This window comes from Schistocerca nitens, chromosome 12 (genome assembly GCF_023898315.1).
Source record: "Schistocerca nitens isolate TAMUIC-IGC-003100 chromosome 12, iqSchNite1.1, whole genome shotgun sequence".
NCBI classification, from domain to species: Eukaryota; Metazoa; Arthropoda; class Insecta; order Orthoptera; family Acrididae; genus Schistocerca; species Schistocerca nitens.
The window spans coordinates 32,485,558-32,511,822 of NC_064625.1; the positions used below are offsets into that span (position 1 = coordinate 32,485,558).

The following is a 26,265-nucleotide window of genomic DNA, read 5'->3' on the forward strand; positions in this document are numbered from 1 at the left end:
CATTTTTTGAATGACAATGCTCCTCGCCATCTGGCCACAATTGTTCACAATTGGTTTGAAGAACGTCATGGACAGTTCAAACAAATGATCTGGCCACCCAGATTGCCCAACATAAATCTTATCGAACATTTAGGGGTCGTAATCGAGAGGTCAGTTCGTGCATAAAATTGTGCACCAGAAAAACTTTCACAATTATGGATGGTTGTAGAGGCAATATTTCTGCAGAGGATTTCCAGTGACTTGTTGAGTCCATACCACATTGAGCTGCTGTACTGTGCTGGGCAAAAGGAAGTCTGACATGATGTTAGGAGGCATCCCGTGACTTCTGACACCTCAGTGTAGTTTTGAAGAACCGACAACTTAATGGAAGTTCATTTCATACATAAGAATTAGTTCACTGTCATGTTCATAAATACTGTTAAAAGAGTTTGTGATATTGTAATCAAGTACACTGAGAGTCACAGAACCAGTAAAGGCTGGTTGCTAAAGCTGAGACAGTAAATGAAGGCTGGACATTTCTCTAAACGATGATGAAGATTACTTACAATACTCCAGCATAACTTTGGTCAAAATTTTGGGGGATTTTTATTGTTTTAAATGTGATGGTAGCAGAAAGTGCTTCTAGTTTGTCACAGTTAAGAGTTGCTGAGAAGAAGACTTACTCTTATTTGAACTGGTAAGAGGTCATAAGTGTGTCATTTCCTTTAAATAGTTTCTGTCTGGGAACATCAAAAACTGCTCTCCTACTGTCATAAATTTACAATATTTTTGCTGAATTGTAAGTTTCATAATGATTTTATTTTAGTGTTAAGGTAGATCAGTTAGTGCCACTTAGAATAAATATACTGCCAAAAAAAAAAAAAAAAATTGTCCACCTGGAAAGATGATATCCAATGACAGCATATCATTTTTGATTGTTAGCTGCAACAAGCAGAAGACATGCTTTGTTGATGCTGCATATTTTAGCGATTTTGAGGTCCATGCCCTCTGTCACGCATTCAACTTCCATGCCTTCCGACATCAGACAAAAGGTTTTTTTTTTTTTAGATCCAATCCAGATAACAATAGCTGTAAGAAACCAAGACATATCAGTGTAAGAGCAAAAGAAATGCCTCCCACAGGTGAGAGTATTAAAATCCTAATGCTAAACTATCGAAGCATTCACAACAAAGTGCCGGAGTTTGAAGCACTCATGAAAAGCAGTGAAGCTCACAAAATATTAGTCACAGAAAGCTGGTTGAAACCTGAAATTAATTGCAGTGAGATTTTTGGGGATAATTTAAGTGCATATTGAAAGGGTAGGCAAACGGGAAATGGAGGTGGTGTATTTGTTGCAGTAGACGAGAAACTCAAATCCACCATGGTAGAAACTGAAGCTGCATGCGAGATTGTTTGGGCAAGACTCAGTATTAGGGATGGACATAAAATGATAATTGCATCCTTCTATTGCCCACCAGACTCACCTCGTTGAGTAACAGTAAACTTTAGAGAAAATCTCAGTTCACTTGCATGTTAGTTAGCCAATCAAAATGTAATCATTGGTGGAGACTTTATCATCCAACACGTAATAGGAAAAATTGCAGTTTTGTTAGTGGTGCGTGTGATAAGACATCCCGTGAAACATTACTAACTGCCTTCTCTGAAAACTACTTAGAACAGATAGTTAGGCACCCCACTCATGATGGAAATACATTGGATTTAATGGCAACAAACAGACCTGACCTTTTTGAGGACGTCCATAACGAAACTGGTATCAGTGACCATGTTGCAGTTGTAGCAACAATGATTACCAAAGTTCAAAGTGCAACTAAAACAAAGAGAAAGATATACGAGGGCTATTCAGAAAGTAGGGAATGTTTCTGTCTGATACCGTTAGGCACGCGCTGATTGCATATATTTTGGTATGTGTGTGCATGGCAGCTCGGTCGCCATCCATCCGTGACAGCGGGAACATCTCTGCGCATCTGGTTTCTTCAATATTCGAATCTGATATGTGCGCTGCAATTGAAAATCCTGCCAGTTGTGAGATGCGATCTGTGATACGGTTTTTGTTGGCAAAAAACCTAAAACCTATAGAAATTTATTGTGAACTGTGCAAAGTGTACGTAAATAACATAACGAGTGAATTTTCCATCCGGAAATGGTGCATTTGGTTTAAAAATGGTCGAACCAGTGTTCATGATGAAGAGAAGAGTTGACGCCTGAGCATTGTGACTGACGATCTTGTTGCTAAAGTTAATAAACCAATTCATGAAAACTGTCGCTTCACAATAACAGAGCTTTTGCTTTCTTTTCCACAAGTTTCAAGAATTTTGTTGTTTGAAATTGTCACTCAAAAGCTAGGCTACCACAAATTTTGTGCACAATGGGTGCCCAAAATGCCTACAGAGCACCATAAAGAACAGCCAATGGGGGCAACATTGATATTTCCGGATGCCTACCACAAACATGGTGATTCATTATGGGATCAAATCGTGACTGGTGATGAGACTTGGGTGAAACATGTCAATTGTGAGACAAAATTACAGTCCATGGAGTGGGGACACACAAGGTCCCCCCCAAAAATGTCAATTGTGAGACAAAATTACAGTCCATGGAGTGGGGACACACAAGGTCCCCCCAAAATCCAAGAAAATGCTGCAACCCTTGTCAGTGAGGAAGTTGATGGCGACATTGTTTTGGGATAGGCAAGGTCTGCTTCTTATTGATTTTCTCGAACGTGGAGCAACCATAAATTCTGCCCAGTACTATCAAACATTGCACAGCCTTAGAAGAGCAGTTCAAAACAAATGCCAAGGAAAGCTGACGTCCAAAATTTTCTTTTTGCACAACAATGCCTGACCTCACATGGCAAAGCACACTAAAGAACTCCTTAATTCATTCAAATGGGAAATTTTCCCTCATCTGCCCTACAGCCCCTACCTTGCACAAGTGACTTCTGCTTGTTTCCCATAATGAAGAACTGGCTTGCAACACAGCGCTTTGATGATGACGAGGAACTTCAGGTGGGTGTGACTCACTGGCTGAAGTCTCAGGTGGCAGAATTTTATGACAAAGGTCATTCGAAGCTTGTCCACCGCTACAATAACTGCCTCAATGTGTTTGGTGACTACATCAAAAAGTAGTATGTCAGTCACTCTTTTAAATGTATATATTAAAATGTATTTCTTATGCTTAGTATTTTTTTTAATCCCAAAATGTTCCATACTTTCTGAATAGCCCTCGTATATGTTCAGCAAACTAGATAAAAAAATCAGTAGTGCCACATCTCAATGACGAACTTGAAACTTTCAGCACAGGGCAGGAGCATGTAGAGGAACTATGGCTCAAGTTTAAAAAAATAGTTGACAATGCACTGGATAGATATGTACCCAGTAGAACAGTTCATAATAGGATAGTAATAGGATAGGACCTCCATGGTATACAGTAACTGTAACTGTAAGGAAACAGAGATCACTGCATAATAGGTGTAAAGCAAAGCTCAGGTATATAAATAGAGAGATGCTGAATGAAACATTTTTGGCTGTCAAGAGAGCAAGGTGTGATGCCTTCAATGGCTACTATAGCAGAATACTATCATACTATCATGCGATCTTTCACAGAACCTAAAGAAATTCTTGTCATTCATAAAGGCTGTTTGTGGCACCAATGTTAGTGCCCAGTCCCTAGTGAATGAGGCAGGGACTGAAATTGAAAGTAACAAAGAAAAGGCTGATAAGCTTAACTATGTTTGCAAATGTTCTTTTACAAAGGAAAACCCAGTGTGAATACATCAACAAATTACTCTGCCAGGGATATGACTTTCTCAAGTCAAGCCCTGAAATGATATCATCCCTTGACAATATTCTCCCCACACCACCCAGAGTTGCCTTCCGTCACCCCCTAACCTCTGTAACATGCTTGTGAAACCCTACAATATTCCCAGACCACCTTCTCTACCCCTGTAACTGACCCCACTGCAAAACCTGCCCCATGCATCCCCCCACAACCACCTACTCCAGCCCCGCTACTGGTAAATCATACACAATTTAAGGCAGGGCCACATGTAAAACAACACATGTCATTTATCAACTGACATGCCTGCACTGCACAGCCTTTTACATCGGTATGACGACAACTAAACTGGCTGAGCGCATGAATGGGCACAGACAAACTGTCCGCCTAGGAGATGTCCAATACCCAGTAGCAGAGCATGCCATCCAGCATAATTCTAGGGACCTAGGAACCTGCTACACAGTACGTGCCATTTGGCGGAACTGTGGAGATGGGAACTTGCACTCCAACACATCCTTTCACCCCGCCATCCCCCTGGACTGAACCTACGTTAACCAACCTCGCGCCCATTTACTCTTCACTCTTCTCCTCTTTCCCTTTCCTCTTGAGCCATTCACGCATCTTTTCATCCTACATAGTTGTGTTTATCTTTATACTACATACCTCTTTACTTCTGTATGCATCCTCTTTGGTTTGAAGCTGGCACAGTACTTACAGTAGAATATCTTTGGCTTCCCTCTGAAACCCATGCCTCCATCTTTTCTACCCTCCCTGTTTACCTTTCCCCTGTTGCTTCATAACCTGGGTTGTGAGTAACTGAATCCACTTTCCCTTCTTCCCCTTTTTTCCCCTCTCTCCTCCCTGACAAAGGAACAAAGTTCTGAAAGCTAGGATACATAAATTTTCTGTTCTATTTTGTGTATCTATCGGCTGTACTGAGCTGAGGTAAGTAATGCCCATCCCCTCTATCTCTTTGTTAGCATTTGTTTCATATCTTTATGTGAGATTTTCCATTAATCATTAAAATGTAAGTACAGTTGTTTGTTCGTAGGTTTGATGTGTATGGAAGTGTGTAACTGATCTCATCCTCGCCCTCATTGAAGGCCACGTGTCATATATCATCTGTTATGTAAACACTGTTCAGCCTTTTACATTGGCATGACTGCCACCAAGTTATCAGTCAGGATGAATGGGCATAGGCAGAGGGTGTATACAGGCAACACATCCAGTAGCAGAACATGCTGTACAACATGACGGTCACGACTTCGGTGCTTGTTTCACCACACGTGCCATCTGGATTCTTCCCCTTGACACCAGTTTCTCAGAACTCTGCAAGTGGGAAGTAGCACCACAACACGTCCTTCGTTCTCACCACCCACCTGATCGTAATTTACATTAATTCCTCCATCTCAGAATTTCTTCACAGTAACTACTCTTTTCTTCACTCCATTTTAGTTTTCTACATCTTTCATTTTCCGACTTGTCTATTTTTCACCGTCCACCTCCCACCTCTATTACATACAATGCACTCAGTTTTTTGCTCTTATTAACTCGTGCACGATCTTTTAGTAGTAATGTCTGTCTTGCATATTACCCTGTCTTTCACCTTCAGTTTTCAAATCTCATCCAGTGCAGTCCCCAACAATCAGCCATTCCTTCGCATGCCGTCCGGTAAGTCTCCCCTGACCTGGGGTTCTGGGTGACTTTTCTGAACTGTACCCCTTTCCCTAAGCCTCTCCAGTCCTTATCCTTCACCACTCTTCCCTCCACTTCAACTCTTCTGCCAGAAGAAGGAGCTACTGGCTCCAAAAACTTGTAAAAGTTAATCCCTTTTGTGTGTTCCCCTGCCACCATTTGGGGAGTAGATTCTTTCATCTATCCATTTACATTGTATTATCAGTAATTTATTATTTTTGTTGCTACTTAAAAATTTGAAATATTGAATTATTTTCGCAGATAAACCTGAAGGTGGCAAACACACCAAAATAGGTCTATAGCAATAAACAATACAATCAAACACAGCAGCAGCTTTGGTCACACAACGTAAAATTCTACCTTCATTCATAATAACAATGGAGTGCAATTTACAATTTGAACTACAACTACTTACCTGAATGCTAGTGAAAATTCAGGAGGAGGAGTCCTCATAATGCCCCTGAATAGAAGTGTGTGCAGCTTGCGAAATTTGCACAGTGTGGCGAAAGCATCTGCTCCAGCCACTTCCCTGAGACGGTAACGAGTAAGACTCAGGTACTCCAAGGTGCCGGCACATACAGCCAACAGGGGAACAATACTCCTGTGAAACAGTTATTTCTGTAATAGGTAACTTTTACACACACACACACACACACACACACACACACACAATAGACACAAGCAGACCAAAATGAAAAAAACAATTTTTTTTTTTGGAGGGCAGAGCTTTATTAGTACCACATTTTGCCGCTAGGAGCATATAGAGGAAACATTTCAGAGTCATTAGGCTGAGTGACGTCACTGAAGGAGGTCAGGACTAGTTTCGGAAAAGTTTATAGTGACAACTGTTTTGTGTGATTGTCGTTTTTGTCATGGCCAATTTTCACAAACGGCATACAGCGGAGAAGTTCTGCTTTTTGCTTGGACAAAGAGGAACAGAAACACTTCAAAAGTTAAAAATGGTGTACAAGGATGATGCTACAGGAAAACTCGAGTGTTTGAGTATTTTCTCATATCAAAAAACTTGAAATGTTAACTGATGACAAGCCTCATTCTGGTCAGTCTTCCATAGTCTTTTGAAAAAATTGCAGAACTTTCAGAGGCAACTTGTAGTTTAGTGCAGCGCATTGCAACAGAAGATTTGAGAATGAAAAGGGTGGCTGCCAAATTCATGCCATGACTGTTGACTGCTGAACAAAAACAAGGTTGTGTGAAAGCATGCTGTGTTTTGAAATAAGAGTCCTGAAATGATCCAAACTTTTTTTTTTTTTTTCAAAAATTATCACAGGTGATGAGACTTGGTGCTATGCATACAATCCTAAATCCAAGCAGCAATCAGGCCAGTGGAATAGTTCAAGTTCACCTCACCTCAGGAAAGCTCATCAGGTGGAATCAGACATTAAGACAATGTTGATTTGTAAATTATAGATTGCAGTGATCAGTCGTCCTTTTTAAATTTTATTGTGCAGATCTAGATTTTGGCTAGAAGCTATCCATTCTCAATGCACTATTATTTTCGCTAAATGCATATGATTCCCTGTTGGTCGGGCTTCATCCACAGTTTATTGAATGACCCCTGTTCCTCGCCCCCCCATACTCACCTGACCTTGCCCCATGTAACTTTTTTTTGTTTCCTAGAATGAAAAGAGACATGAAAGCGTTTTGCTGGTGTTGCTATGGCAAAGAAAAAAGCGACAGAGGTGCAGTCAATGGACTGTGGATGAAGCCCGACCAACAGGAAATTACATGCATTGAGCGAAAATAATAGTGCATTGAGAATGGCTAGCTTCTAGCCAAAAGCTAGATCTCCACATTAATATTTAAAAAGGATGACTGATCACTGCAATCTATAATTTACAAGTCAATATAACAGTCGCTGAGTGCAACAGCTTTCTGAATGGAAGGTAACCTGATCAATGTTGATTTATTTTTTCAATATGAGAGGAGTCATCCTTTCACAGTTTGTACCACAGTCTGGCAGTCAACCAGACTTTCTACTTTGCAGTTTTTAAAAGATTGCACAACATTGTGCGCTGGAAGTGGCCCGATCTGTGGAAGTTGGATGACTTGTTTTTCCATCATGACAATGCAACTGCTCACAAAGCCCTGTCTGTATGACAGTCCATGAGCAAAAATGGCATGACCCCTGTTCCTCACCCCTTATCCTCACTTGACCTTGCCCCGTTTAACTGGTTTTTTTTTCCGAGAATGAAAAGAAACATGAAAGTATTTTGCTGGTGTTGCTGTGGCAAAGAAAAAAGTGACAGAGGTGCAGTCAAGCATCACAAAGGATGAATTTAAGCAATGTTTTGAAAAAAGGAATAAAAGGTAAGACAAGTATATAAGTGCAAGTAGGGAGTAATTTGAAGGTTTGGCTTAAAATGTGAATAAACAAATTTTAAAAAAATAGCTTCGGTTTCTTTTGGGTACCGTCTCATATGTATCACCCCAAGGAGCTTGGAAACAAGACTACCGTATTTACTCAAATCTAAGCCACACTCGAATCTAAGCTGCATCTGAAAAATGAGACTTGAAATGAATGAAAAAAAATTTTCCCGAATCTAAGCCGCACCTGAAATTTGAGACTCGAAATTCAAGGGGAGACAAAAGTTTTAGGCCGCACCTCCAAATCGAAACAAAGTTGGTCCATTGTAATATGAGACACAATTTAGGTCAAATGAATGATGATACAGCTACAGTAGTTTGGTTCGAGTCATAAGCTTAGCAGTTAAGCTTTACCAGGTAGCCATTGCTATGCATCAAGTGCTCCGTCCGTATTTATACGGGTACCCTTCCTTTTTCGCGTACTTCGTCTGGTTTGAATTGATTGCTTATTTTTCTTTGATCTGATAAGTGCCGTTCTCTTTGTTACAGGTGTTTACATCACTCTAAGCTGAAAATGCGTTATTGTACTGTGTCATGCATTGTCTGTCGCATTCTGATAATGAGTGTTTACGACCTGTCGCAACTCGCGGCATGGCTTGCTTTTGTGCACGCTACCGCCAATTACAATTTAAAAAAAAAAAGAGAGAGAGAGAGAGAGAGAGAGAGAGAGAGAGAGAGAGAGAGAGAGGAATCGCCTCATTAGCGAAGAAACAATGGCAAGAGACTGCTATTTGTTGTTACTTACACTGCTGATTTCTTTGATAATGATCAACAAGAACCAAATAATATACAGTGTATGATAGAAGATGTTCTGAACAAGAGTTTAGTGAAAATTTTTCTCCGTTTGAAAATCTTTGCAGACACCTCTTTAGTACATTACACTCTGCACTGAAATTAGAGTCATCTTAGATTTAAAAATCTAGTCAATTGCCGTGCTTCATTTCTGACTGCATCACTATTAGGCATAAGAATAATACGAATATAAACATGACACGATATGTATATTCTTCCGCGTTTTCTGTTGTCTCACTCTAGTTTTGTAGTTTATTAGGCAGACAGGATTTAAATGAGTTAGCAGCAGACATGAAAGAATACACGGCAAAATGTTTATATTCGTATTACTCTTATGGTGAAGAGAATATTGCATGTGATTCACAATTCATAAAAGTTCCTGTAAGGAATCATCTCTTCTCACAGGTAGGAAAAAATTCGGAACGTAGAGTTGGCCATCCCAAACAGTCTTGCCAGTCGGATTTTCGAAGTACATTGAAATGCTGCTACATTCAAAGATGGAGAATACGGAATTTGTATTTACTTCGTTGGATAATGTATGAAAATGCAGTGGTCAAATCTCGAGGCAGAGAAGAAAAGCTCGTCTTCCACTTTTTTTTTTTTTGCGCCAGTATTTATCTTTGTGCCTGTGTAGCGCTACATATATTCGACGGCAGAAGTTAATTGTGGCGGCACCTACCAACATTTTTCAGAACTTCCGCTTACTTTGCACTCGATTCTAAGCCACAGGCGGTTTTTTGGATTACAAAAACCGGAAAAAAAGAGCAGCTTAGATTCGAGTAAATACGGTAGATCAATTATGGCATGCAGAGAGACAATTAAACAGTCATTCTTCTCATACTCCATGTGGTACAATAGAAAGTACCTTCTACTAAGTTCTTCACATGATTTGCAGCGTACTGTTGTAGATGGGTATAGTGAGACATAAGTGAACAACGAGATTTTTAAAGAAACAGCATAAGGTCACACCGAGAAAGGGTGGAAAAGGAATTTGGCATGTACTTTGCAAAGAAACCATCTTTGTATTTTCCTGGAGCAGTTTAGGGAACCCACAGAAAATATAAGAATTTGACAACCCATGCCCTTGAATACAAGTGTAGTGTCTTGCCCCCACACAAAATCATTCAGTACAATGCGGCGCATGATTCATGTTGGCACATGCTGGTACATACGGTACAACAGAAATTTATTTTCTTTTACAAATGTTGTATTCACACTTTTAAAATGCTCATTAAAGTGGTAAAATAACGTTTTAAGAAGTCTAAATTTGAAAAACACTCCCCAGAAGGTCACAATACTAGAACCTCTTTTTTTACAAATCAAGCACTGGTGCAATATATGGTCTATTGGGTTTAATGAGAGAACAACAACTGCACATCTTTATAACTAGCACCTAACCATCACTAGTGACAAATTACTTAAAGAAAAAAGTTTATTAAAGAATCTTAAATAATACTTTCATTCGAAAATATTATACGAACCACTACCCAAAACCTCTTCAATATGAAAAGATACAGATTAGCCAACCTACAATAAAAATGTGAACCACAGCATCTTCCATCACTTCATGGTGTAACAATTTCATATTTAAGGGTGAATAGCAAATAATCTGTCATGATAAATAAATCCACTCCAGTTATACTTGACGCATCATTTATTTCGATAAAATAATATGCATGACCCAGGTTTTAGGTTGTAAATCCCACCTTCAGCCACTACAGAAAATACAGAAAACTAAGAGGGATTCTTCATAACATTAATTAACATTAATAGGGCCCATACAAATGTAAACATCAGGTCATACCTTCATTGTGTATGAGAAAGCCGTACCAGTCTTGTAAAAAAATCCAGCAAATTTATCAAGTAGAATGCGAGATCCCGTGGGGGTGAGGTATGAAAAGGTTCTCTGAGTCAACCAGTACCACATCAGGGACACAGGGCCTAACCAAAAAAACCATGCATATAACAGCAAATAAGCACACTTTTCCAGTGGAATGTAACCTAAAAACCAACTGCAAATTATTGGACATATGGCATGGGCTTCATAAATTAAAATGAAGGCATAAAAGCTGTAAAATGTCAATTTGTGAACCTCACAAGTAGTTTACCATTTAAGTGCCCAGCCTGCCACATGTCGTGGATGCCCAGCAAGATTGGTCAACAGATTGCCACATGAACCACAATGAGACATGTGAGTACACATATACGTTAGAGAGTGCCCACCGCCAGAGCTAATACCGAGAAATCCATCCAAGAAATCATAGCTAATACCATGGCCACACCCCCATGTTTTCTCCCAAGTGCCACCTGCTACTAATAGAGCTAAAATCATGTTACTTATGCATTTCAGTAGCTAAGACAGGCATGAGCAAACAATAAAAGGGAGATATGCAATGTATAATGCAATTGTCAATAAATAAAAATGTATAACCAAACTGACAAGAAATAAAATTAACAAAACTGTAGTACAAAATATAAAATTAATAGAACCATAGTATAAAATACACTGAGGGGAAAAAAAAACACACCACCAGGAAGGAGCTGTGTGGCACAAACGAAAGTTGGTAGGTGTGTTTCTACATCTGAAAGATCATGGGGGGTTGGGTTGCTTGGGGAAGGAGACCAGACAGCGAGGTCATCGGTCTCATCGGATTAGGAAAGGACGGGGAAGGAAGTCAGCTGTGCCCTTTCAAAGGAGCCATCCCCGCATTTGCCTGGATCGATTTAGGGAAATCACGGAAAACCTAAATCAGGATGGCCGGACGTGGGATTGAACCGTCGTCCTCCCGAATGCGAGTCCAGTGTGCTAGCCACTGCGCCACCTCACTCGGTGAAAGATCATATCTATTGGAATTTCACGCTAGTTGCACAAGAGTGGTGCTTAGAACGCCCCATGAGGATGCAAATCAGGTTTGCTTTAAATACACACCGTAACAGTCACGAGCATTAGTTACCTTAGAGATTCAATACGGTGAGCTGATGTTATTCAAGAATGCCTTAACGCGACAAAGACACCATTATCAACCAACCCCACTGAGTTTGAACGAGGTCGTATAATAGGTCTACAAGAAGCTGGATGTTATTTCTACAATACTGCACAAACACTTGGCAATGTAGCCATCGTACACAATTGCCAACAGCAGTGGTAATGAGAATCTATGGTTAGAAGAACACTGGGTTCCAGGTGGTCACATGCCACTACCAAGAGGAAAGACCACTGTGGTTGGCATATGGCTCTGGCGTGTCGTCCTGCATCAGCAGCAGCAATTTGAGCAGGAAACAGTCGCAATGACCTATTACAAATCAGTTACTTCAAGGACTGTTCTGAGCCAGATGCCCTGTAGCCCATTTGTAACTTCACTGGTGTCAAGCAAGAGCTCATTGGAGGGCCCCCCAGAGATGTGGTCTGTTATGTTTTCTGATGGAAGCCACTCTGCCACGGTGCCAGTGATGGCCACAGGTTGGTTAGGAGGAGGTCAGCTAAGGGCCTGCAAGCAACATGTCAGGGTGCTAGACAAACTGGACCTACACTCGGAGTTATGGTCTGAGGTGCAATTTCATATGACAACAGGAGCACTCCTGTGGTTGTCCCATGCACTATGACTGAAAATTTGTACATTGATCTGGTGATTTGACCTGTTGTGCTGCCATTCATAAACAGAATTCCATGTGGTGTTTTCCAACAGGATAACGCTTGCCCACATACCACTGTTGTAAGCCAACATGCTCTACAGAGTGTCAACATGTTTCCTTGGCCTGCTACATCACCAGATCTGTCTCCAATCGAGCATGTATGGGGCATCAACAGATGACAACTCCAGCATCATCCACTAACAGCTTTAACTGGGCCTGTATTGACACACCTAGTGCAGCACACATGGAGCACAAACCAACAAACTGACATTCAACGCCTGTACAACACCATGCACGCACATCTGCATGCTTGCGTTCAACATTCAGGCAGTTATACCGGTTATTAATGTGCCAGCATTTCACATGTGCAAACGCTCGTTCTAGCATTAACCTGTGGTCTTGCAATGTTAATCACTTAAATAGGTTACCTAGGCAAATGTATTTTCAAAATCCCATTAGTCTACATTAATTATTTTTTGGTGTTGTGATATTTTTTTTCTGTCAAGTGCATAGAATCCATATAACCACACTACAAAATATGAAAGTGGCCAAGCCAACATACCACAAATTAAATGTAATAATATGAGATACATCAATATTCAGAGTACACATATTAAGAATGCAAGACTATGGATGCAGCTAGTGCAACTCAGGGAGCATAAAAGATCTGGTAATGGAAAAGCCAACACGACTAGTAAACTCCAAAAAATACTAAATATATACATAGTTGTGGAGTTACACATCCTGAAACCCAGGTTGTGTATACAATTTTATCCACATAAATGATTTATGTAGTACAACTGAAGCAGATTAATCACGAAAGATTTAGCAACAGTTGTCAATGTCCCACAAAGCATATATTAGGCAAATAATTTGTGTTCTGCTTCGCTACTATTTAATTATTAGTAAATGCTTTCCAGCTCATTAGGACATAATCAGGTAATAGTAGTAGTAATAAATATTTTTGGAACAAAGTATCTGTTTATCTGTAAAGAAAAAAAGTGTTGCCACTCAGTAACTAGATGGTCGAAAGAGGTCCGCAAGGCTAACGAATATGAGTGGCTCCACATTTCTTCAGTCAGTACAGGGAAGATGACACCTACCTCATCTGTATTGTTACAGAATATGAGAAGCCAAGAGGCAATCAATTGACTGCCATCTCACATTCTCTCTTTCAAAAATAGGGTGTGCAAAGTGAAGCTTCTATACAAGGAGGGTGACTGCAGCTGTGCTTTAGGATGGCAATAGCTGGTTCTTACTGGAATTTGTTTAGAAAGGAGAGATTTGAAACACTTCAATCACCTCAGCATCCCATCCAAAATGAGAATGTGGAATGTTGCCGTGTAGGTATTTTTATGGTTCATGACAACCTTTGGTCTTGTGGTGCTACAAAATAACAAGGATACCAAACATATCACATGGGACACTTTTTATCAACCAACATTGAAGATTCAACCTGACATACACTGACAGAAAAAATTGCAACACCAGAAAAAATTAATGTAGAGTAATGAAATTCCAGGAGTACATTTATCTGGGTAAAATACTCAAGTGGTGAACACTGCAAGATCACTGGTCAATGAATGTGCAAGATAAACTGTTGCAAATGTGAAATGCTAGGATGTTAACAAATGGTGTAACCACCAGAATGTTGAGCGCAAACATGCAAACGTACATGCATTGTGTTATATAGGTGCCAGATATCAGTTTCTGAGATGGAATTCTGTGCCTGTTGCACTTTGTAGGTCGATACAGGGGCGGTTACTGCTGTTTGTGGACGATGCCGGAGTTTTGTCTGACGATGTGCTCAAATGAAGACACATCTGGTAACCGAGTAGGTGGAGGCGACATATTGACACTCTGCAGAGCATGTCGGGTTACGACAGTGGTGTGTGGGCAAGCGTTATCTTGTTGGAAAACACCCCTCGGAATGGTGCTTGTAAATGGCAGAACAACAGGTCAAATCACCAGATCGATGTACAAATATGCAGTCAGGGTGCGTGGAATAAATGCAAAAGTTCTCCTACTGTCATACAAAATCACACTCCAGACCATAACACCAGGTGTACATCCAGCGTGTCTAGCACCGAGACAAGTTAGTTGCAGGCCCTCAACTGGTCTCTTTCTAACCAACACACAGCCATCACTGGCACCGAGTCAGAACCAGCTCTCATCTGAAAACACAAAAGACCTCTACACTGCCCTCCAATGATCTCTCACTCGACACCACTGAAGTCGCAAATGGCACTGGTTTGGGGATGTTGGAATGTGTGCTACAGGGTGTCTGGCTCAGAGTTGCATTGAAGTAACCGTTTCCTAATAATTCACTGTGCCACTGTGATTCCAACTTCTGGTCAAACTTATTTGAAGCTGTTGGATGTGGTGCACCATGAGGGGATTCGGTTGGCCACTGGGGCGTTCAGAACCAGCCCCATACCGAGCCTCTGTGCAGAGGCAGGTGAACCGCCACTTCACCTCCGGCGGCGTCTACTAATGGTGCGCCAGGCCTATCAAACATTATCCACACCATACACACCTGCATACCACACTGTTGCTCGGCCTGCACTGGAAAGGCTTTTTCGCAACCGGCAACGAGCAACAAGGCCCTATGGGATTCGTGCAAAGGATTGCATTTTAGAGATGGGTGTGGCCGGTTTTAATGTTTCACGTCGAGGTTGGAGCAGATATCCACCTTGGCTCCTCCAGAGACCCACACTGATTTTAGATTTGGCAAATTTTAAGAAAGACAGTACATCAGATTTTACTTTCAAATCTTCGTTTTTTTAACATTTTAGACAAGCATCATGATTTTACAGTAGTCTACACTGATGGATCCCAACAGGGGGATTTTCTTGGCTGCTCAGTCGTGTTCCCCGACCGTGTCATCAGGATTCGCCTTCCCCAGGAATACACTGTTTTTTCCGCAGAACTTTATGCGATCCTGAAGGCATTGGAGCAGATACAGTTTACTCAGGGCAAACACTTCCTCATTTGCTCTGACTCACTGAGCGCATTACAGTCACTGCAGAACCTGTACCCAGCGGAGAAGTTTGAACAGCTGATTTACGACCAACTGTACATCCTCCAACGACAGGGCAAGCAAGTGTCCTTTTGCTGGGTGCCAGGGTATGTGGGCATACGGGGAAATGAACAAGCTGACAGAGCTGCCAAGGACGCCTGCAGGTTACCGGAGGTGACGCACTGTTCTATTCCTTTGCAAGGTGTCGTTTCTGTGCTGCGGCGGAAGTATATGCAATTGTGGGAGGAGGAATGGCTGGCGGTGAGGGACAATAAGCTGCGGTTGGTAAAACCCACCGTCCAGCCGTGGTGTTCCTCCTGCCGGTCACCTAGGCGTGACGAAGTGACCCTTACACGTCTTCGCATAGGGCACTGTCCTCTTACGCATGCCTTCTTACTATGGCGCGAGGAGCCCCCTCTGTGTGCTGCCTGTGGCGTGCGAATCACTGTACGCCACATTTTAGTTGAGTGTGATTTATATCGTTTTGTCAGGGCGGAAGTTAATTTTAGTGGGGATCTGCCCTCGATTTTAGCCGATGAGGAGGCGAGTGTCAAGAAAGTTTTAAGGTACTGTGATGTTTCTGGGCTTCAGCCAAAAATTTTGGGTTGGAATTTTTAGTGTGTTGCCGAGTGGCTTACCACTCCTTTTTATTCTTGTAATAGGCCAGTTCCAAACATGTGCTATGTGTTTCATTTTAACCCCTTCCCCTCCGTTCTCTTGCAGTTCTCCTCATTATGTGCTGCTTTCCTTTTGCTACTGTTGACGATCAAACTGCCTTTGTAGACTTTCATCTATAATTTTACTCCTATTTTTGCACTTGCTGCATTTTAGTGACACTCGTCCGTTGTTGTTTCCGTTCGGGCGCTAAAGACTACACTGTTGAGCGCCCATAACACCATATCCATCCATCCTCTGGTCAAATTGGTACTGCAGATGCAATATGATGCACCACAGCCCCATACCGAACATGACTGTCTTCCCTCTTGATAGTACCACATTGCCGTTCAGAGCCCAGTCTTCTTGTTACCGTCCACTCCCACGACCACTACTGTCAGCAATCGTGTATAGTGGCTACATTCCTGTCAAACCCTTCTGCAGTATTGCAGAAGGAATATCCAGATTCTCATAGCCCTATCACACAACCTCGTTCAATTTCAGCACTGTGTTGACAGTGGTGTCTTTGTCACCTTAAAGGCATTCTTGACTAACATCAACTCACCACGTCCAACCTCAAAGGTAACGAACTCTGATGAGTGTTACAGTGTGTATCTTGCATCCTCACAGTGGCACCAACAGCGCCACTCTTAGGTGACTGGTGTGAAATTTGAATAGAAATCCTGTTTCAGACGTAGGAAAGTGCCTACCAATTTTCATTTGTTGCACAACTCCTTCTTGGTGTTGAGATTTTTTTTCCATCAGTGTATATCATCTCTTATCTTTAAAAAATATAAAAAATTAAGAGAGAAATAAATTTGAAAGTAATGAAGCTCTCAAGGTGTAATAACTTTACTACAGCCACTGGCAGCAGAGGAGTACCTGCCCGAATAGCCGTGTGTGTTAAAGCACCACTTCCAGGATAGGGAGCAGTGCCGGCCCCAGATTCAATCCGGCAGGTAGATTAACGACGAGGGCCGATGTGCCGGGCAGCTCGCATGTAGTTTTTAGGTGGTTTCCCACATCCCCTGGGTGACTACTGGGCTGGCACCACAGCCCCACCTCAGTTACACAATTCATACACATTCAGAAAATTCTTGCTCACTTTCATATGAATAATGCTACATGCAGACAGCTAGTGTACACATAAGCTGTCCCAGGGGTAACAGGAGGGCATGCGACTCCTTAAATTAATCGTACCAAACCTGTCAATAATCGTGCTGATGCTGTGCTGATGCTGGACAAAGGGACAACATAAAGCAGAAGAGTGGCAGCAGAAGGGTACAAGATTGGTACAGATCTGATGTTATAAAATTAACATAAATTCAAGGTCTGTTCAAAAAATTCCAGAACTTCGTAATATCACGTCAATGGTGTATTGGAGTGAAATGCGGTTGACACTCCTGCACATGCCTCTGTTTACCATGTAACTGCTGGAAGTTTCATTGTTGCATGTCTGTTAGTTAGTCTTCAGTTCTGTATTGCGTAGAACGTTGTGTCACACAGTTTGTGAATTTCAAGATGGCAGAGTTACAGGAGCAACATGCCTACTTTAAATTTTGTGTGAAACTCAAGAAAACCTTTACAGAGACACACCACATGATCCAGAAAGCCTATGGTGATGACTGCTTAAGCCATACACAGTGTTATGAATGGTTCACATCGTTGAAAAAATGGTTGGACGGAAGTTAAAGATGACCCTCATTCAGGACACCCTTCGACGTCTACCAATGATGCTCGTGTCAGGAACGTCAACAAAACTGTGTGTGTCAATCGAAAACTGAAAGTCCGAGAGATTGCAGAATGTAATATTTCAGTCAGATCATGTCATGATATACTGACACAGCATCTTGGTATGTATTGTGCTCATCCTATGGCTCAAGAGTCAAGACCAGAAAGACCTTTGCCACACAATCTGTGAAAAGCTTTTGGATCATGCAAATGAGAATGGGATGTCCCTTAAGAGGATCATAGCTGGTGATGAGACACGGGTCTATGGTTATGATGTTGAGACCAAGCTTCAGTCTTCACAATGGGTCAGGAAAGATTCTCCGAGAGCAGAAAAAGCTCATCAGGTCAGGTCAAATGTCAAAACCATGCTGACAGTTATCTTTGACTTTGAAGGGTTAGTTCATAATGAATTCACGCCACAGGGACAAATCATTAATCGATGGCACTATCAGGACGTGTTGTGATGGCTGAGAGAAAACGTCAGAAGGAAACGTCCCGAAATGTGGTGGACAATTTGTGGCTCTTGCATCACCGTAACTCACCCACACATTCATCTCTGTTATTGCACAAAAAACGAAATCACTGTGCTGCCTCATCCTCCGTGCTCTCCAGACCTGGCCCCTGGGGAAAACCTTATTGAAAGGGCAAAGATTTGAAACAATAGAGGAGATAATATAAAATTTGCAAATGGCGCTTCACACGATCCAGCGAGGTGTACCGAAACTGCTTCCAGAAGCGGAAGCTGTGTTGGGAGTAGTGTCTCTATTGTGGAGGAGAGTATTTAGAAGGTGGCTATGCATAATAAGCAAAAGGTAGGTGTAGAAAAATTTTGTGGACAGTGTTCCAGCATTTTTTGAACAGATCTTGTAATGCTGTCTTAATTACGCCAGGCGATGCTGAAGGAATTGAATTAAGAAATGAGAAACGGAAAGTAGTAGATGAACTATCCTATTTGCTATCCCTAAATCCACCAATAATACAACACACGTATCCCACAACACTATCACAAGCACTTTCAGAGCAAACTGAGTCACTTTGAATTTCTCTCATATTTGGGAACCAGCATGTTTCAACTCCATACGGGCCTGCTCGGTTTCAGGCACACAGTTGAACAGCCACGACTCATCGTCTGTGACGATTTCTTTCATAAAGTCATGCCCTCCAGTGGTGTAAAGTGTCAAGTGATCTGAGCCTGTCAACATTTGCTGGCCCTTATTGTTGTCTGTCAGTTTCTTAGGCACCCAGCGAGCACTAGCTTTACAAAATTGGAACATATCATGAACAGTATCATAGAATACACTATAGGAAATGTTAAACTCCTGCAATACGGTTTGCAGTTGCATATGCCTCCCATTCAATTGCTGCTTCAATGGCGCCAATATTCTGCACGGTTGCAGCTGTTACCGACTGCCCAGAGCGTGATGAATCACTGAGGTCCACACGCCCTCTAAGAAGAATGCACACCACCTGGAGACATTGCTACAGTAAATACAGTCATCCCAGTACATGCCACACATGTCCCTGAGAATTTCACTCAGTTTATACACTTCTGGTTCACAAATACTGAACCACACTACAATGCTCTTCACAAGTTGACACGTGTCCCATGTTTTTTTCGTAGAGCTACATATGAAAACAAAATACCCTCTGTAACACAAACTTCAAACTATGCCATCATGAAATTTCAACACTCCAATGGCAATACCCGGGGAGAAATATTATTGTATGTTACTTTCCAATCCTCTCTTGTACTCATATTTGCCTGGAATGCAGCATTGTATGGAAGCAAAATGTCAGTACTGCTTATTGTCCACAAGAAGAGTATAAACACCTTTAAAATGTGATGCTACAGAACAATTCTGAAGGTTAAATGAACAGATGAAATAGCTCAGTCATTCTCAAAGTGCCCCCACCCCACCCCGTCTCCCCGAGATGGGGAATTTAATTGAAATATTTTCATTTCGTATCATGTAAGAAAATGACTCCTGGTGAACAAATATAGATTGTGTCAGGCTCTCATTTCCATGAACGAAATTAGGAAGGCTCCTTCCTCCCCCATTGTTAATTTCATGAGAACTGACAGGTAGATCCTTTCAGCAGCAATACTAAGAAACTGTCACCAGTAGCTAATTACCAAACATTTAACAACCATTAATCGCAATAAGCACTCCGTCGTCAGGCCACGAGTGGCCTACCGGGACCATCCGATCGCTGTGTCATCCTCAGTGGAGGATGCGGATAGGAGGGGTGTGGGGTCAGCACACCGCTCTCCCGGTCGTTACGATGGTATTCTTGACCGAAGCCGCTACTATTTGGTCGAGTAGCTCCTCAATTGGCATCACGAGGCTGAGTGCACCCCAAAAAATGGCAACAGCGCATGGCGGTTGGATGGTCACCCATCCGAGTGCTGGCCACGCCCAACGGCACTTAACTTCGGTGATGTCACAGGAATCGGTGTATCCACTGCGACAAGCCTGTTGCCCAATCACAATAAGCCAACTGACAATATGATGGCCAGTTCCTTGCAGTGCTGACTACAGTAACAGATTGTTAATATCACAGTCATTGTTACAGTCCACTCAATTTCAGGCAGCCTTCTAAGGGTCTTTCAAAGATAGTGAGTTACCTAGAAGTCCAATTCTAGAAGTTGTTCAGTGGAAGTAGTTAACCACACTTACAACAACAAAGGTGAGAAAAGTAATGGGATACCGGACCCCTTTGCCCTGCATAGTGCAGCAACTCGATGTGACATGGGCTCAACAAGTCACTGGAAGTCCACTGCAGGAATATTGAGCCATGCTGCCTCCACAGCCACACATAATTCTGAAAGTGTTTCCAGTGCAGTATTTTGTGCACGAACTGACCTCTCAAATATATCCCATAATTGTTTGACTGCACTTATGTCGAGCGATCTGGTTGGCCAAACCATTTGCTCAAACTGTCCAGAATCTTCTTCAAACCAGTCATGATCTATTGTGGCCAAGAGACATGGCGCACTGTCATCTATAAACATTCAATTGCTGTTTGGGAATATGAAGTCCACGAATGGCTGCAAATGGTCTCCAAGTAGTCAAACACAGCCATTTCCAGTCAATTACCGGTTTAGATGGACGAGCCGACCCAGTCCATTCCCTGTTAACACAGCCCATGCCATTATGGAGGCACCACCAGCTTGCACAGTGCCTTGTTGATATCTTCAGTCCACGGTTCAGTGGAGTTTGTGTGGCACTCGAAACCTATCATCAGTTCTCACCAAATCAAATTGGAACTCATCTGACCAGGCCACGGTTTTCCATTTGTCTAGGATCAACCTATACGGTCACAAGCCCAGGACAGGTAGTGCAGGTGATGTCGTGCTATTAGCAAACGCACACGCGTCGGTCGTCTGCTGCCACAGCCCATTAACACCAAATTTCACTGCACTGTCCTAACGCATACATTCCTCATATGTCCCACATTGATTTCGGTGGTTATTTCACGCAGTGTTGCTTGTCTGTTAGCACTGCAAAGGCCACTTCTCACGGTCTTTAAGTGAAGGCCGTCGGTCAGTGTGTTGTCCGCAGTGAGAGGCAATCCCTGAAATTTGGTATTCTTGGCACACTCTTCACACTGTAGATCTCAGAATATTGAAATCCCAATTTCCAATATTGAATGTCCCATGTGTCTAGCTCCAACTACAATTCCATGTTCAAAGTCTGTTAATTCCTGTTGTGAAGCCATAATCTTTTCAGGTGAATCACCAGAGTGCAAATGACAGCTCCGTCTATGCACTGGTCTTTTATACCTCATGTCTGCAACAGTACCACCATCTTTATATGTGCATATCGCTATCCCGTGACTTCTCACATCAGTGTAAGTGCCCCCATTCAATCAATAACTGGCAGATTCACAGTGACAACAAGAGGTCCCATGATAGTGATTCACCAAGTCTAATCTCCAAAAGTATGCAGTTCCAGTAAGGAAAAAGATTCAAATTTAATCAAACTTCATTCTCCTTGTGCATCTTCCTCTGTTCTTAGCTGGAACATTACTTCTAAATGGAAAAATCAAAGTATGTAAATATCAAGTTAATCATTTGACATTAGGCCTTACTAGCATTTTTTTGAATAACAAGGATGATCACAGTGTGTTTTTGATTTTAGCCACGATAGCTTGGATGGTATACAACTAAAGACACAATTGCAGACAAATGGACGATGTGATTAAACTCACCAAATGTTTTCAGTGTCATGGGCAACAGGTAAAATGAAATGTAAGATTCTTTAAAAGGAAAGAGAAGAAGAAGAAGCAGGTATCAGTTCCTACGAAAGCCCTACAAGCATTCAAGATGTTGTTTTTTCTGTTGTTGTATCCCACTTCATTTCAAAAGCCAAATCAGGTCGCACTATTGGATAGAAATTACTTTTACCACACACGTTAAAATGCATGAAGAAAGGTTTGGTAAAAGTCTGTAGCTGACAATACTCTCAGATGATACTTTTGTTGTCATATTCATGCACCAGACTCTGATAAGAAAAATTAATTGCTACCACATCCTCATGATAGCGCAAAATTCGTCTTGCAACTTGCTGTCAGTAGTGATACTGGAAGTCTCTCCCAGTTTCTTGTTTTTGTATAATGCTGTTAAGAACATTAAATGTATGAGGTCTGCCTATTTTGTAAAGCTCTGGAAGAGAGCCCTATAGACAAATACATTTTATTTCTTGTGAATTCCATTTACGTGGACAATGATCTATCATGGACAAATTTTATTGGTAAATGAACTGATGCAGTGGCAGCATTCACTAGAATGAAAGAGGAGTTTAACAGAGTGTGTGCTATTTCCCCTGCAAAATTCAGACACTGCATGATACAGAGTGAGGCATTGGCCTATAAATGAGAACAATTGGAGTGCTGGATGATGCAGTCAGTAGCATAAATACTATGAAAGCACACGCTTTAAACAGTTTATTTTCTATTCTTTGTGAGGATACGGGTACTACTCACGATTCACTTCTATTGGGCACCAAGGAATGTCAATTATCTAGTAGTAAAGTTGTTCATCGCTTGGTAGATCTGACAGATGAACTTCATCTTTTCTTACTGAACAGCAATCCTACACTTGCAGCTCTGTTTCTGGAGAAAAAATGGCTTCTAATATTGTACTACTTGGCTGATGCTATTGAGAAACTGAATGATCTTAATGTATCACTCCAGGGCCGAAATAGTAATATCACTTTTTTAAGTAAAAAAGCACTTGCATTTAACAGAAAATTTGGACTTCAGAAAACACAGACAGAGAAAGGTAACTGTGAGAAGTTTTTTTGCCTGAATGATTTTGTGAAGGAAAATGAGTTGGATGTAGGCAAAAATAGTGGAATGGGCGGAGTACGTCTTGAAAACCTTCGTCAACAGTTCAAGGGTAAATTTCCAGAGCCTTCATCTGATTATCACTGGATCCACAACCAGTTTGGCAGCATCGTAACAGATGACTAATTAGTCTCTTTGTCAACAGTAGAACATGAGGAGCTCATAGAACTCTCAAGTGATAGAACATTTCAAAATGAATTTAAACTGGAGTCTCTTGAAATTTTGTAGGCGAAGACTCAGAATCATTATCCCAATTTAGCAAGAAGGGCAATGGGTGTGTTGTATTACCCTTCACATCAAATTACTTGTTTGACTCAACATTTTCTGGGATGGCGCTAATCGAGACAGAATATCAGTCTCGACTGCACCTGGATGGGGATCTGTTATTTCCTGTTTTAGAGGTACAACCAAGACTGGATCTACAGTAACTTTTCTTTCCCTTGGTATTACAGATGGAATGGCACAATTCACTATGAGATTCCGACGCCCACGTCTTCGCGACCGTCGGCGAAGAGAGCAGCCCGCAGGGGGAGGGGATTTAAATCGGCCGCCCACCTTCAGGAGCTCAGTTCGTCAGTGTACCTCACGATGGCGACATGTCTGATTGTTGAAATATTGTACCCGTTGGACACTATGAACCAGCAGTATACCAGTGGACTGTTCGAGCCACTATGATATAGATTGAATCTTGTGCTACAGAAGCTATTTTACTTTCCCATGTAGCTTTAGCAAGAGAAGCCTGAAATATGAACAAACATGGCAAGTATGTTACTATCGTCAACTTGTGTAGAGTAGCAGAGCAAAGTTTGATATTTGTGTGCCCAGAGGGCCATGTGAACCTTACTGATTTGTCACTCTCCAGGTGGCCAGTAACAGCTCCAGCCGCACTGAATGCTGGAACCCTGAGGCAGCAATTTGAAATGACTGGCGTATGCCCTTAATCGGGCAGGTAGGTTAGAAAATTTCAAAAGGGAAATGGATAGGCTAAAGTTAGATATAGTGGGAATTAGTGAAGTTCGGTGGCAGGAGGAACAAGACTTTCGGTCAGGTGAATACAGGGTTATAAATACAAAATCAAATAGGGGTAATGCACGAGTAGGTTTAATAATGAATAAAAAAATAGGAGTGCGGGTAAGCTACTACAAACAGCATAGTGAACCTATTATTGTGGCCAAGATAGATACGAAGCCCACGCCTACTACAGTAGTACATGTTAATTGCCAACTAGCTCTGCAGAGGATGATGAAATGTATGACGAGATAAAAAAAATTATTCAGGTAGTGAAGGGAGAAGAAAATTAAATAGTCATGGGTGACTGGAATTCGACAGTAGGAAAAGAAAGGGAAGGAAACGTAGTAGGTGAATATGGATTGGGGCTAAGAAATGAAAGAGGAAGCCACCTGGTAGAATTTTGCACAGAGCATAACTTAACCATAGCTAACACTTGCTTCAAGAATCATGAAAGAAGGTTGAATAAATGGAGGAACCCTGGAGATACTAAAAGGTTTCAGATAGATTTTATAATGGTAAGACAGAGATTTAGGAACCAGATTTTAAATTTTAAGACATTTCCAGGGGCAAATGTGGACTCTGAGCACAATCTATTGGTTATGAACTGTAGATTAAAACTGAAGAAACTGCAAAAAGGTGTGAATTTAAGGAGATGGGGCTTGGATAAACTGAAAGAACCAGAGGTTGTACAGAGTTTCAGGGAGAGCATAAGGGAACAATTGACAGGGATGAGGGAAAGAAATACAGTAGAAGAAGAATGGGTAGCTTCGAGGAATGAAATAGTGAAGGCAGTAGAGGATCAAGTAGGTAAAAAGACGAGGGCTAGTAGAAATCCTTGGGTAACAGAAGAGATACTGAATTTAATTGATGAAAGGAGAAAATACAAAAATGCAGTAAGTGAAGCAGGCAAAAAGGAATACAATCGTCTCAAAAATGAGATTGACAGGAAGTGCAAAATGGCTAAGCAGGGATGGCTAGACGACAAATGTAAGGATGTAGAGGCTTATCTCACGAGAGGTAAGATAGATACTGCCTACAGGAAAACTAAAGAGACCTTTGGAGAAAAGAGAACCACTTGCATGAATATCAAGAGCTCAGATGGAAACCCAGTTCTAAGCAAAGAAGCGAAAGCAGAAAGGTGGAAGGAGTATATAGAGGGTCTATACAAGGGCAATGTACTTGAGGACAATACTATAGAAATGGAAGAGGATGTAGATGAAGATGAAATGGGAGATACGATACTGCGTGAAGAGTTTGACAGAGCACTGAAAGACCTGAGTCGAAACAAGGACCCGGGAGTAGACAACAGTCCATTAGAACTACTGAAGGCCTTTGGAGAGCCAGTCCTGACAAAATTCTACCATCTGGTGAGCAAGATGTACGAGACAGGCGAAATACCCTCAGACTTCAAGAAGAATGTAATAATTCCAATCCCAAAGAAAGCAGGTGTTGACAGATGTGAAAATTACCGAACTATCAGTTTAATAAGTCACAGCTGCAAAATACTAACACGAATTCTTTACAGACGAATGGAAAAACTGGTAGAAGCCAACCTCGCGGAAGATCAGTTTTGATTCCGTAGAAACGTTGGAACATGTGAGGCAATACTGACCCTACGACTTATCTTAGAAGAAAGATTAAGGAAAGGAAACCTACGTTTCTAGCATTTGGAGACTTAGAGAAAGCTTTTGACAATGTTGACTGGAATACTCTCTTTCAAATTCTGAAGGTGGCAAGGGTAAAATACAGGGAGTGTAAGGCTATTTACAATTTGTACAGAAAGCAGATGGCAGTTATAAGAGTGGAGGGACATGAAAGGGAAGCACTGGTAGGGAAGGGAGTGAGACAGGGTTGTAGCCTCTCCCCGATGCTATTCAATCTGTATATTGAGCAAGCAGTAAAGGGAACAAAAGAAAAGTTCGGAGTAGGTATTAAAATCCATGGAGAAGAAATAAAAACTGAGGTTCGCCGATGACATTGTAATTCTGTCAGAGACAGCAAAGGACTTGGAAGAGCAGTTGAATGGAATGGACAGTGTCTTGAAAGGAGGGTATAAGATGAACATCAACAAAAGCAAAATGAGGATAATGGAATGTAGTCGAATTAAGTCGGGTGATGCTGAGGGAATTAGATTAGGAAATGAGACACTTACAGTAGTAAAGGAGTTTTGCTATTTGGGGAGCAAAATAACTGATGATGGTCAAAGTAGAGAGGATATAATA

The 26,265-nt window shown here is 41.6% G+C and overlaps 1 protein-coding gene across 1 annotated transcript in view; it reads right to left on the reverse strand.

The window, feature by feature from the left end:
* Nucleotides 1-26,265, reverse strand: part of LOC126215332 (uncharacterized) — a 94,450-nt gene that overhangs the window by 40,631 nt on the left and 27,554 nt on the right. The window contains exon 3 of the mRNA XM_049942015.1: nucleotides 5,885-6,070. Within this exon, the coding sequence (XP_049797972.1) occupies nucleotides 5,885-6,070 (186 nt within the window). The remainder of the gene's footprint in view (nucleotides 1-5,884; nucleotides 6,071-26,265) is intronic.